Genomic DNA, 14,396 nt, shown 5'->3' with positions numbered 1-14,396 from the left:
TACCTATAACGCTACAACCTCTCCCTCACTCCCCCTCTCTGTTGGGGTCCCTCAAGGCTCTGTCCTCGGGCCCCTTCTCTTCTCCATCTACACCTCCTCCCTTGGCCAATTGATACACTCTCACGGCTTCAACTACCATCTCTATGCTGACGACACGCAAATCTATCTCTCGACCCCTCGCCTCGCCCCTTCAGTCTCCGCTCGAATCACTAGCCTACTGAACGACATATCAGATTGGATGTCTCTCCACTTCCCTAAACTGAACCTCTCCAAAACCGAGCTCCTAGTTTTCCCCCCAGCCCGCACCCCCTCCCGACTTCTCCATCACGACCAACAATACCACCATCAGTCCCACCCCGCAAGCCAGAGTACTTGGTGTCATTTTAGACTCCAATCTGTCCTTCCAGCCCCAAGTCCATTCGCTAACAAACTCATGCAGACTCCACCTCCGCAACATCTCCAAAATACGCCCTAACCCCGGAAACTACTAAGCAACTCATCCACTCCATCATATCACGACTCGATTACTGCAGCTTCCTTCTCACTGGCCTGCCTCACCACAGGCTATCCCCGCTTCAGTCGACCCTGAATACGGCGGCCAGACTCCTCCAGCTTACCAACCGCTCTGTTTCCGCCACCCCCTCTGCCAATCCCTTCACTGGCTTCCGATTACCCAACGGATCAAATTCAAAATGGTAACACTGACGTTCAAAGCTGTCCATAACTCTCCTCAAACTACATCACCGACCTAATATCCAAATACCACCCAAAACGCACTCTCCGCTCCTCACAAGACCTCCTTCTTCTCTCTAGTTCCCTGGTCTCCTCCCATGCAAGGCTCCAGGGCGTCTCCAGGGCATCACCCACCCTATGGAACTCCCTACCCCAATCCATCAGACTATCACCTACTCTCCTCTCCGCACACCCTGAAAACCCACCTCTTCAGGAAAGCCTACCCTGCCCTCTGCTAATTGCCGATCTCCACTCTTCCTACCACTCCATCCCCCACAGTTATTCCTCCCGTACCACTATCCCCTCCCTCCTAGATTGTAAGCTCCAAGGAGCAGGGCCCTCAAACCCCTCGTGTATCGCATTGTATTGTTGTACTGTCTCATGTATTGTCTCCCATTGTAATGTACAGCGCTGAGCGAACTGTTGGTGCTATATAAATACTGTATAACAATAGTAACAACTCTAGACCTTTTACCTGCCTAATTGATGAAGAAATAACGAATAAGTAGCCCAAATATCGCCTTTAAACAGCTTTTGATTCAATTGTCCAATTACTTTTGGCTCTTGAAAAAGGGGGGATTGACTACTCTAAGGAGCTGAAATTCCGAAACCCTTCTTCCAATTTGGATGTACATACCCTTAAATTAAACCTGAGGGTGTGCACTTTCAACCCATATCCATTATAGAACTATAGCTTGAATATGTTTTGGTAAATATCTGAGAAAAACTAAAACTGTGCCTGTGTCCAAATATATATGGACCTAACTGTATATACAGTGCCTTGCAAAAGTATACCCCTTGGAATTTTCCACATTGTCATGTTACAACCAAAAACGTAAATGTTTTTTATTGGGATTTTATGTGATAGACCAACGCCGTGGCACATAATTGTGAAGTGGAAGGAAAATGAGAAATGGTTTTCAAAATTTTTTACAAATGTGAAAAGTGTGGCGTGCATTTGTTGAATACAAATGCACGCCACACTTTTCAAATTTGTAAAAAAATTTCTGTCAATACTTTGTAGAACCATCTTTCACTGCAATTACAGTTGCAAGTCTTTTTGGGGATGTCTCTATCAGCTTTGCACATCTAGAGAGTGAAATTTTTGCCCATTCCTCTTTGCAAAATAGCCCAAGCTCTGTCATTTTGGATGGAGAGAGTCTGTGAACAGCAATTTTCAAGTCTTCCCACAGATTCACAATTGGATTCAGGTCTGGACTTTGAACCATTCTAACACATGAATATGCTTTAATCTAAACCATTCCATCTGGGCTCTGGCTGTATATTTAGAGTCGTTGTCCTGCTGGAAGTTGAACCTCAGCCCCAGTCTCAAGTCTTTTGCAGACTCTTAACAGGTTTTCTTCTAAGACTGCCCTGTATTTGGCTCCATTTTCCCATCAACTCTGACCAACTTCCCTGTCCTTGCTGAAGAAAAGCATCCCCACATTATTCTGCCACTACCATTTTTCACGGTGTAGATGGTATGTTCAGGGTGATTTGCAGTGTTAGTTTTTCGCCACACATGTTTCGCTTTTAGGCCAAAAAGTAAAATTTTGGTCTCATCTGACCAAAGCACCTTCTTCCACATGTTTGCTGTGTCCCCCACATGGCTTCTCGCAAACTGCAAATGGGACTTCTTATGGCTTTCTTTCAACAATGGCTTTCTTTTTGCCACTCTTCCATAAAGGCCAGATTTGTGGAGTGCACTACTAATAGTTGTCCTGTGGACAGATTCTCCCACCTGAGTTACCATGGGCCTCTTGGCTGCTTCTCTGACTAATGCTCTCCTTACCTGGCCTGTCAGTTTAGCTGGATGGCCATGTCTTGGTAGGTTTGCAGTTGTGCCATACTTTTTTTTTTTTTTGGTCCCCATTTCCGGATGATGGATTAAACAATGCTCTGTGAAATGTTCAAAGCTTGGGATATTTTTTTTATAACCTAACCCTGCTTTAAATTATCCACAACTTTATCCTTGACCTGCCTGGTGTGTTCCTTGGCCTTCATGTTGCTGTTTGTTCACTATTGTTCTCTAACAAACCTCTGAGGGCTTCACAGAACAGCTGTATTTATACGGAGAATAACTTACACACAGGTGGACTCTATTTACTAATTAGGTGACTTCTGAAGGCAATTGGTTCCACTAGTTGATAGCACGCCAGGACGCATTTCATAGGTCTTGAAAAAAAGGTCAACACTGCAAATATTGACTCTTTGCATAAATTGAACCACTTCCTGACTGCCCTATAGCCGAAATACTGTTACATTGTGACAAGGGTGCGCATTTTGGAGACTTTTTTGCTTGGATATAATTTAAATATAATTCACAATACTGGTAAAACTTTAAATTTAATTGGAATGCCTCTTATATTACCTCCATTCTATCAGCCTCCAGATACTCTGGCTTCAGAGGCTGATCTTCCCTGCACAGAGCCCTTAACCACTTGAGGACTGCCCTATAGCACTTTTACTGCTACAGGACGGCCCAACTGCAAAATCACTTGATTTTGCACTTCCGCCATAGGGGATGTGCACGTGCTGCCAGTGGCTCGCTTCTTCTGGAAACACAGCAGAAGCCAATCTGCGAGTCCCAGTGAATGTGTGTTCGCTGGCAACCACCAATCGTCTGGCAGGAGAAAGAACAGCGCTGTATTCGGACTGGTGGCGAACTGAAGGATTATGTGTCTGCAAAGATGGGAGCATGATCCTTCAGTTCCTGTAGTAGCAGTAACACCTAGTGTACACCCAGCACATAGCTAGGCACACATAACCCTTTTATTACCCTAGGTGTTAACCCCTTTCCAACCAGTGTAATTAGTACAGTGATCTGTGCATATTTTTAGCACTGATCACTGTATTAGTGTCACTGGTTACCACAAAGTGTCAGTGTAAAAATGTCTGCCGCAATATCCCAGTTCCGCTATAAATTGCTGATCTCCGCTATTACTAGTTTAAAAAAAAATTTAGTATATGTCCCATAGTTTGTAGACACTATAACCTTTGCGCAAAGTACTCCATTTACACTTATTGTGATTTTTTTTTTCAAAAAATATGCAGAAAAATACATTTTGGCCTAAATGTATGAAGAAACTTGATTCTTAATTTTTTTTAATTGGGTATGCTTTATAGTAGAAAATTAAAAAAAAATAAATAAATATTTTTTTATCTAAAATTGACCGTCTTTTATTTTTTTGTTTATAACGCAAAAAGTAAAAACTGCAGAGGTGATCAAATACCACCAAACGAATTGTCTATATGTGGGGAAAAAGACATAAATTAAATTTATCTACAGTGTTGCATGACCACGCAATTGTCAAAGTAACGCAGTGCCGTATTGCAAAAAATGGCCTGGTCACGAAGGGGGGTAAATCTTCTGGAGTGCAAGTGGTTAAAGTGATTGTAAACGTTGTGCTTTTGTGGGGTTTTTTTGTTTGTTTTTTTTTTTTTAACAACAAACTTGTCATACTTACCTGCTCTGTGCAAAATCACCGGCGATCGCCGAGGAACACTGGCAGGGGAGAGGTCTGTATATAAATACTGTCAGCACCAACATGCTGCTTTGTATTGCTCTACATAGCAGAGTAATGCAAACCAGCATGATTACACAGTAAAACAGCACACAGTTAACCCTTTGATCACCCCTCATGTTAACCCCTTTCTGCCCAGTGTCAGTGCTTCTTATTAGCACTGATCACTGTATTAGTGTCACTGGGGATGTCAGTGGCAGTTAGTCAGTCCCCCCCCCCCCCGTGTCAGAAGCCCGCCGCAGTTACTGATCGCTCCATTACTAGTATAAAAAAAGAAAGAAAAAAAAAACAAAGTCCAGTATATATACCGCCATTTTTAAATGCTATAACTTTCACATAAACCAATTTACATGTATTGGAATTTTTTCTTAGCAAAGACATGTAGCAAAATACATTTTGGCCTAAAACAGAAATTTGATTTTTAAAATTTTTTTACTGGATATGTTTTACAGCAAAAGTAAAAAAAATACTGTTTGTTTTTTTCAAAATTGTCAGTCTTTTTTTTGTTTATAGTGCAAAAAATAATGCAGAGGCAATCAAATACCATTGAAAGAAAGCTCTATTTGTGGGTAAAATAGGACATAGGTTTAATTTTGGTGCAGCGTTGCATGACCGCGTAATTGGCAGTTAAAGTAACGCAGCATAGTATCGCAAAAAATGGCCTGGTCAGGAAGGGGGGGTAAATCCTCTGGAGAGCAAGTGGTTATATCACTTCCTTCTCCTGCCTAGGACTACATGTCCCATAAGGCAATGCTCCTCACACATTCACAAGTTCTCAGGCACTTACTGACATGTATGGACAGTGTACTGAGCTGTATGTATGCTGCACTATGTATACTGACATGTATGAACGGTGTTCTGAGCTGCATGTCTGCTTCACTGTATTTTTTGATATGTAGACAAATAATGCATTCTGTATGCTGGCCAACTCATCATCTGACCAACTAATCAATTATGAAAATAGTTGACAACTATTTTCAAAATTGATTGTCGATTCATTTTCAGTCCTAAATATCAAAAAATAGCTGTGCGTGCCTCCAAGAAATAACACCCACCTAAGATTGTGTGAATACACCAATAGTGCTCCTACAGGTATATAGAGCAGCTGGTGGTAGCTGTAGTATGTACATTTATATATCCCTCCTTAGTAATGGAGTCCCCTGGTGTGTGGCATCACTTCTTCCTCTCTGCGGAAGCCATCATCTGCCTCCAGGGAAGCAGAGAAGCTGCGGCAACACACCCAGTTGGGTCCTGCAATCAGAATGAAGGCTGCTGTTCAAAAGCAGTCACAACATCCTGCAGACAAAGCTCTTTGGGCAGGGCTAGGAATGATTACATCTTTCCTCTCAGTGGAACGCATGCTTGCATCCAGTGTGAGGTGGGTAGACTGGCGTTCTTCCAGAGACCAAACGAGTGTACCGAGTGCCAGGGAGGGCACAGTAAATGTGAGTTTTATTAATCTGGGCACTTTTAACTTTGAATAAACCTTACTACACTATGAAGATGCCCATTTACATTTTTGTGGGAGCCTTGGAGATTAAAGCGGTATTAAACCCAAAACCAAAAATGTATAATATTGCAGCCTACCAATTAGATGTGGTGGCTGAATCAGTTTTCTTTTCTTTAGCTTTTTCCACTCTTTTCAACTGGTGATCTAGCCAGTAACACACCTCCTGTATCAGTTAGACTCCACCCTGGAGGATGAGAACACCACACAGCAGACAGCAGCATTATCAGTCGGGAGGGGGGGGGGGGATTGGGAATGGGAGTGTTAAATGGATTAGTTTTGAATACAATAACAAATTTGAAGCCAAGATCCAGCTCACAATTTATAATCAGAGAAAACATATTTTTTTTTTTTGCTTTTGGGATAAAGTTTTTACATGAATAAAAGCTGTTCATTTTGTTCACCCTGGTCAGTGGTAAATGGATTGTCTAATACATGTAAACTGATATGTTCTGCTGGAGAGCTGTGTTTCTGAAAACAATTATGCATGCTCACTGGAAGTGTGGGGTCTAAGTATTAACCGGTTGTCACAAAGGCGCCTGCCGCTGGAGATGGGTTTCGCTGCATGTTTGTACCAGGTCACGGTCCTCAGGATCACCCTACCAGAAGGTGGGTAGGCTGGGGTCCAATAGCAGATAAAGCAGGTAGGGATCAAGCAAAAGAGTAGTCGGTAAACAAGCCAAAAGTCTGTAACAAGTTGTTGCAGGTTGAGATCAAGCAGAAGTAGTCAAAAGGTGGTATCGAGTGCTAGTGAAGATAAGGACAGCTGCAGGTATGCAAAGGAGCAAGATATTGGCAGGACAGAACACAGCAATCTGGCAAACAGGAAGTGCAAAAGCGCAGCTTAAATAAGATGTTCATTGGAGGAGCAAGGAGTTAATCATCCAAGGGTTCAGGCAGGATTCTGTCCAGTGCAGGGGCAGACTGACCATTTGGAAACTCGGGCACTGCTCGAAGGCCTGGGGTCAGTAGAGGGCCCCATGAGATGCCCCTGGTACCTTTTATTATAGGCTTTTTTGAGTTTGGGCAAGGACACGGGCCCCATGATCCCCTATTGCCCGGGAGCCTCATGAGTTGTCAGTCCGTCCCTGGTCCAGTGTCTCAGGTGGTTCAGCAAGGAGAGCTGCTGGTCATGGGTTCAGATCCTGGTTCTGACACATTTCACAATACAAGCGCACCCTTTTCACTCCCTGCCTGAATAGCAGGTCACAGGTTCAGATTCTGTAAACTAGGGAGAAGAGATGAGGAGAGAGCTTAGCTACTGTATTGCCTGGCAGCTTAGCAGGAAGAGGGTGGGGCTGCTGCAGGCTTTGTCACGCCCCCTCTCCTCCTGAACTGTGCATTAGAACTCTCTTTGTCCATCTCTGTTGTCTTGACAGCTAGGCAAGTGTGCCTGGCTAGCTATCCAACACCACAGCTCAGCAATGCCTGCATGAATTTAGATGGGGACAAATGCTATGTGCACAGGATCCCCTAGGGATTTTATCAAACTATTTTTTTTTTTTTTTTTTGCTGATCTTCTTTAAAATAAATACTTCATGTACATACACATTGTATTGTGTATGTACATATGTTGGTGTAAATCATGGTAATGCTGTACTTTTTATTGTTTTTTCTTTGTAGGTACAGTTACAATCAGTTATCACTGCCACAATGTCAACTTCTACCTCTACGCAGCAGTTACTAGGGCTTCATTCTTCTCATAGCAGTATAGACTCCGATGGGAATGCGGTATGTTACCTAATCTCTTTCATTTTTATAAAACATTTGTATAAAACGTGTTTTTCAAATCAGTTCAGTATAATGTTATGTCTGTTCTGTATATTACAGCTACTATGATTAAAATAGATTGTACAACTTGCTGTAGGGGACCGTACAATGTAAAATTCAGAAGGTCATACATAAAGCTAACCAGGAAACACTGCTAAAGTCTGCTCATCTTACAGTATGACAGCTCTCTGCAGTTCACTGCAGCCACAGTACATGTGGCACACATGTATTCACCAAGTTATTAAGATATTAGTATACTTTAAAGGCCTGTGCACTGTATAACTTGCTGTGTGTGTGTGTGTATATATATATATATATATATATATATATATATATATATACACGCACCTCGGTTACTGTAATTTTTGGTTTACGAATGAAAATCCACTGAAAATGCCTCGGTTTACAAATTGTTTTCGATTTTATTTTTGCAATACGAAGTGTATGTCAGTGCCGATTTTTAAATGCAATTGCTGGCTTTTTTTTTCTGTCGCTTTCCCTGGAGTTAAAGGAAAGGTTGATCCTTTTTAAGAAACTAAAAGGAAAATTTAAACATTCAAGGTGTTTTCAGGTGTTAACTGATATCCTCCCTCTAGTGATTTCAGTTGGACAAAACAAAAAGTCTGAAGTTTGAATACAAATGTAAAATGCCTGTAATAAAAATGCCTGTATACACTTTCAAAACCGCTTATAAAAACTCCTGAAAATCGCTCTGCTCAGGTGTGAATCTGCAAACAGCTTTTGCTGCAATTTGTCATATCGCAGTTAACTGGACTAGGACAATGAACAACAAATACAATCCTGTATATCTTCAAATGAGTGATTACAGCAATTACCTTCTTCCCTGCTCTTTGTTCTAGATGCCCTAGATCAGTGATGGCGAACCTTTTAGAGTGCCCAAAACTCACTTAGTTATTGAAAAGTGGCAACACTGTAATTAAACCTGAATACTGAGGTTTTAGTTTAGAAAAAACAACTCCTACATTAACAGGGGCAAAGTTCCAGTGATCACCAGCACAAGGGGGCAAAAGTTCCACTGGCCACCAGCTTTTGGCCTGCTCTGAAGAAGGCATCTGAGTACATTTCCTACCTTGTGGGGGCCTATGCTAATATCACAGCCATTCCAAACAAATATATAATCTCCTTGGTAGCGCATTGACTGGCCTTACAAAAGCTCAGACGGGTTGTGGTGCCACTACTCCTTTCCGAGAATGCGCATCACCCCTATGTACGCTGTTATCCGATGCTCGGCTGCTGGGGCGACTAGGCTAGCGTGCCTACGGAGGGCTCTAAGTGCCCACTGCGGCACGCATGCCATAGGTTCACCACCACTGCCCTAGACCAAATAATGAGACCACTTTCAAGAATGGCCATGATTTTCCATTTACATGCCTAAAATTTTATGGCTGAAATCCTGGTCACCTGAACCTGTCTGTAGAAGACGCTTTGGTGAGGCAGTTTGCAGAGTCGTCAAAGATTTCACAGGAGGAAATGATCTTCATCCACATTGGAAAGTACAAAAATTCCCTTCCTCGGGATCTCTACCGCCTCAAAAACACATCACCTCAGCACTCTACCCAGGCTTCCACTTTTAAACTTATGTTCAGCACTTCCTTTATAAGACTTGGCTCACAAAGCCCACCAAATCTTCAGCAAATCCCTCTTCCTAACATGTGGCTTCAAAAGGCTACAAGGGGTTCCAGGGCTACCACTCTAATGGCCAGATGTGTCTAGCATGAGCTCCGCTTAGAGCCTTCAGAGTCTCAGTTCTGCAGCTTCTCCCATGTGCTTTAACTACTCCTGGTGTGCAAACCCTCGACACTACCAGCCATGCGTAGCAAGAGGCAACACATTTTAGTTTGTCTTTGAGAATTCACTCAATTGGACAGGCACAAGGGAAACCGCAGCCCATCCTTTTAAATGGAGTGATGCCCAGGTGATTCTAGACACACTAAAACCTTCTGGTGGTCAGACAGATAAGCAACAGAAGTTAATGCTGGAACATGTAAAGTCCAAAGTGCATGCAACCATCACCACCTGCAACACCACCCTGACAAACAAAATGAAAGTATTAAAGGTGGACCATGACCAGATTCGGATATGCAAAATGTGTAATATGTGTAATATGTCACAGACAGAAAATATTGTCTCCACATTAGATTCCTTTTTCCCTATCCCCAGTAAAGTTGCAGCAGCTGAAAAATCAATAGGCTTTTGGTATCAGAAAGCTGATGATTTAGATTTGTTTCTCAAGTGATGGTTCAGACCAGGGGCGGACTGGGCCATGGGGCAAGTGCCCCCCAGGCCTCTCTAATGCTCCAATAAAACGCCTGGTGCCCTGACAACAGCCTAATTAAAAAACGCTGGCCGCACTAATTTAAGTGTCAAGACAGCCAGGACCACAACTATGGCTGGCCTTAATATTTGCATTAATGCAGCCAGCTGTCCCCATTAAGGTGGTGCGCACGGTGCACTTACAAAGCAGGCCTATGGCCCTCAGGTTCATTCGTCCTTCCTCCACGGCAGCTCTGGGAAATAACTACATTTCCTTCCAGCCAGCCGTGCAGGAGGGAAGAAAAGCACCTCTGGATGCCAGGGAATGACTCCGCTAGGTACTTTTTCCTGTGTTGTGGCAGGGGTGATGGAGAGCGCATTTTGAAAGAAGTGAAAGAAAACGGGAAAGCGATGATAATTGGTGGATGAAAGTGTGCATGAAAGGGGTGAAATGAAAGAAACCATGAAAGGGGAGGGTGTGAAAAGGGCATCAAGGTAGTTCCTAAAGGAGGGTGTGAAAGGGAGATAAGGAAAGGGCATAAAAGGGGAAAGGAAAGGGGACATGAAAGGGTGGGCTAAAGCAGGGCATGGAAGTGGGGTTTGAAGGCATGAAGTTGGGGGGGAGAGGGGGGGTCTTAAAACCCTCACAATTAAATTATTGTTGGGCCATGACTTAATGGCCAAGGACAAATGTGGGTCCTGAAGTTCCACGGGTTGAGCACCACTGATTTAGAAAACTGAATAACACTAGAATAGTAGGGCCAAAAACTTGGTGACTTTATGGAGCGATGGCTGAAAGCACCCGGGGGCACAGCCCAGATCATTATTAGCCAGGCTCCTTAATTGCAAAAACAGATCTAACCCTACACAAGGTCAGGCAAAGGGGCATCATAAACCTCGAAAATATGACTGTCAGTTTTTCCGGATTTCACACTAGAGTTACAGCAAAGGGCCTCATTCATTTCAGGGAAGTGAAACGCAAGATTCAGTATAAGAGTTATGTACTTCGTGACATATTTGGCTAGATTACGTGTATTGGATGAGGGAAAAATGCTTTTTTGCCCACACTCCTGAACAGGATACTGACTTTATTTTTGGCTGTTTAAAACTTTCTAAGGAATAATACACTTTAGTTTCTAATACGGTACTACAGCACCACCTATTGCCGCATCAGAAGTATAAGGAGAACTGCATATTCTAAAATGAGTTAAACTTTTGACCAATTTGTTCTGTTTTATTGGATAATGCTAAAGATACTCCATGCTCCTTTGATCTACACTGATGTCTGCTGTACATTGCAGATGGCCTCCAGTTATTGCCAGTCAATATCAAAGCATACAACAGCATACAACTACGACTTCAAGGGGATAAGTGTGAGATAATTGAACACCTTGCTGATATGTTTGTTTGAAACATAGCCAAATGTTTAAGTGTTTTTGTCACTTAACACAACAATTATCTTGAGTTATTAAAACTGCAAGGAATTAATTATTGGTTAGAGCGAGGTCCGGTGTACATTCCGCAATTTATATGATGGTCAATTCTTGAAAGATTTTCACACTTTGCAGGAGGAATTTGGCTTGCCCACGAAATGCTTTCTTCAATATTTACAGCTCCGTCATGCTTTTCAAACACCGTCAAGGTGGACCCCTTTTGGTTTATGTTACACCCACAATTCATAACTAGAGTCTAGTAGCAAATTCTTAGCTGGGACAAATAAAGCTGTATAGTGCATTGTTACAGAAAATATCAAATTCTTTGAGGTTCAGGGCATATTGGCATTAATGGTGAGAAGTGGTCCGATGTTCTTAATAATAATGTAGGACAAGTATCTCCTGCATCTTAGAGACTTACCCAAATTTTTATTATACATCATTCACAGTTTACCCATCAGAAACTTTTTAAGTGGCATAAGAGGGATACCCCTTTATGTTCACAGTGTGAAAGGGATGTTGGTACATTAGTGCACATGCTGTGGAGATGCAGGGATGTTCGATTCCTATCGCCCGACATCCGGGACATGTAGTATCGGGTGGCATTTTCACTTAGCGGTGTACTCACTTTTCTGGACAACATTTTAGACATTAATGGCTGTGTGTTGAGTTATTTTGAGGGGACTGCAAATTTACACTGTTATACAAGCTGTACACTCACTACTTTACATTGTAGCAAAGTGTCATTTCCTCAGTGTTGTCACATGAAAAGATATAATAAAATGTTTACAAAAATGTGAGGGGGTGTACTCACTTCTGTGCGATACTGTATGGTTTATCAACATAAAGCATGGGTGCTCAACCTATTGGAGAGTGAGGGCCACTTAAGTGATTTGGTAACCGGTTGCGGGCCAACCTCAGGTCCTGATGGCCAACGCTTAGATGTTTTACCATAGGTACCTTGATGTGGTGGCATGCCTGAGAAGCATTGGAGTATGGTTTAAATGCACATCAACATTCTAATCTTCTGGTGAATGGATTACTACCTCCCTCTCTGTCCTTACACAGAGGGCACTGTGTAATCCGTCAAACAGTTTCATGGGCATCACCTTAGGAAACAGAGTAGACAGAGTGGCCCTCTGTGCTCATGACTTAATACTCTTCTATGCAAAATACTGGGAGCACTCTAAATTCTGTCAATTGAAATATATGGTACCTATTCTAGTCTAAACATCAAGTGGCAAAAATCTGCTCTGATGCTTTTAAATTCTAATTTTCAGGTAAGCAAACCCATTAACTCGCGTGTTCAGTTAGTATATGTTTTTAAATTTGTGGGGATTATTACTACTAGAGATCCATCCCAAGCACTGCCAACAATTATAGACCCTTTTATATGATTTATTAAAAAGGTGTCTATATGAGCCAAAATCCTAATCTTTGTCACTGGAAGGATTAATTTTATAAAAATAATACTACTGCCAAAATGTTTATACTTTCCCACATGCCTTTCATGGTTGCCACATTTTTCTTCAGGGAACTAAATTCACATTTCTCAGCTTTTATCTAGTTTAATTCTGGACTTAAACTAAAACTTACCACTCTACTGAAGCCCAAGGATGAAGCAGGAATGGCCTTATCCGATATGTACCTGTATTATTTAGCAGGACAACTGAGGCACTTGAGTGCATAGAGTACACCCACATCATCTACTCATGTGGTGGAGGCGCATTTGGTGAGCGCACCATAAATAGATCAACTACTTATTTACTTTGAGGCTCCTTTACAACATTAACCCAAGGTTCAACAGCTTGTCTATACATGCTGTGTGCTGCCATGCCATGTTTCTCTATAGACATACTCATATCCCTGTTATAAAATTGGCCAGGTCAGTCCAGAGTGAGATCAAAACGTTTTCTTACTCTACTAAACATACTTTTACAGGCATTTGAAACTAAGGCAAGTATTGAACACTTGATTTTGGAATCAGGTTATCTGTGTCTGTTTAACCACTTGCCTACCGGGGCACTAATCCCCCCCCCCCCCCCTTTCTGCCCAGGCCAATTTTCAGCACTGTTGCACTTTGACAATTGCATGATCATGCAAAACTGTACCCATATGAAATTTTTATCATTTTTTTCCCACAAATAGAGCTTTCTTTTGGTGGAATTTATTTTTTGCACTCTAAATGAAAAAAGAGCAAAAAATTTGGAAAAAAAAAGGGTTTTCTTTGTTGCTATTATAAAATTTTGCAGACAGGTAATTTTTCTCCTTAACTGATGTGCATTGATGAGGCTGCACTGATGGGCACTGATAGGCAGCACTGATGAGGTGGCACTGTAGGACACAGCAATCACTGACAGCGCCGACAGGGTGTGCGCTGCTGGGGGTGCGCAGGGAGTGCGTTCTGGGAGGCCGTTCATGGAGGTCCTCCCAGAATTAGACAACCGCGCTGTAGCCATCTTTCGACTATATAGCACGGTTGGGGAGCGGTTAAAGGCTATATGGAACGCACTGGCATTTGTGGGACATCCATACAGCATCAGTGATGAATGATGGCGCCCATAGTCTGGTTGGTTAGAAAGACCATTCATTGAATAAAATAAAAAGAAAACCGAATGCATGGCATTCGATAAATTTATGTTTTGAAAAAAAAACAAAAAACAACCTCCTCAAAAACAGTTATCCCAGCACTTGGTGTGATAAAGATAATCTCTAATGAGCAAGGCCCACTGATTCCTACTTAAATTGTGTTGTATTTATACTGTTTGCCCTTATGTTGTAAGCACTGCATAAACTGTGCTATATAAATCCTGTAGTATAATAGTAATAATGAAACTTCCATATACCAAGCCTTGTGACCATGCAAGTGGAAGGGAAGGAAAAACTCCAGCACTGCAAGGAGAAAGGAGCTGCTCTAGTTTGTCACTCGAGGAAAAGGAACCCAACAACAATATGGCTGCTCCGTGTATCCTGTATTCTAAAGGGGCAGATATGACCTCATCGGCAGAGCCACAGACCAGAAATGATAAAAGAACAAACTCGCTAAATATGACAGGAGGAAGAATGGACCAAAACACCTCTCACAGATAACTTGTTTGAAGCAACCAGCTTCTCTATCAAATCAAAATGAGAGGGGAAAGGGAAATCTTTATATCA

The 14,396-nt window shown here is 42.2% G+C and overlaps 1 protein-coding gene across 3 annotated transcripts in view; it reads left to right on the top strand.

Annotated features, from left to right (window-relative positions):
• Nucleotides 1-14,396, top strand: part of MDM4 (MDM4 regulator of p53) — a 119,087-nt gene that overhangs the window by 17,581 nt on the left and 87,110 nt on the right. For all 3 annotated transcript variants that reach the window (XM_089681147.1, XM_089681146.1, XM_089681145.1), the window contains one exon: nt 7,387-7,494. In XM_089681147.1, coding sequence (XP_089537273.1) covers nt 7,387-7,494 — 108 coding nt within the window. The remainder of the gene's footprint in view (nt 1-7,386; nt 7,495-14,396) is intronic.

The sequence above is a fragment of the Staurois parvus genome, unplaced genomic scaffold (genome assembly GCF_062004578.1).
Source record: "Staurois parvus isolate SC_StPar_1 unplaced genomic scaffold, SC_StPar_1.0 ptg000261l, whole genome shotgun sequence".
NCBI lineage: Eukaryota > Metazoa > Chordata > Amphibia > Anura > Ranidae > Staurois > Staurois parvus.
This window is presented reverse-complemented; position numbering and strand designations above follow the sequence as displayed.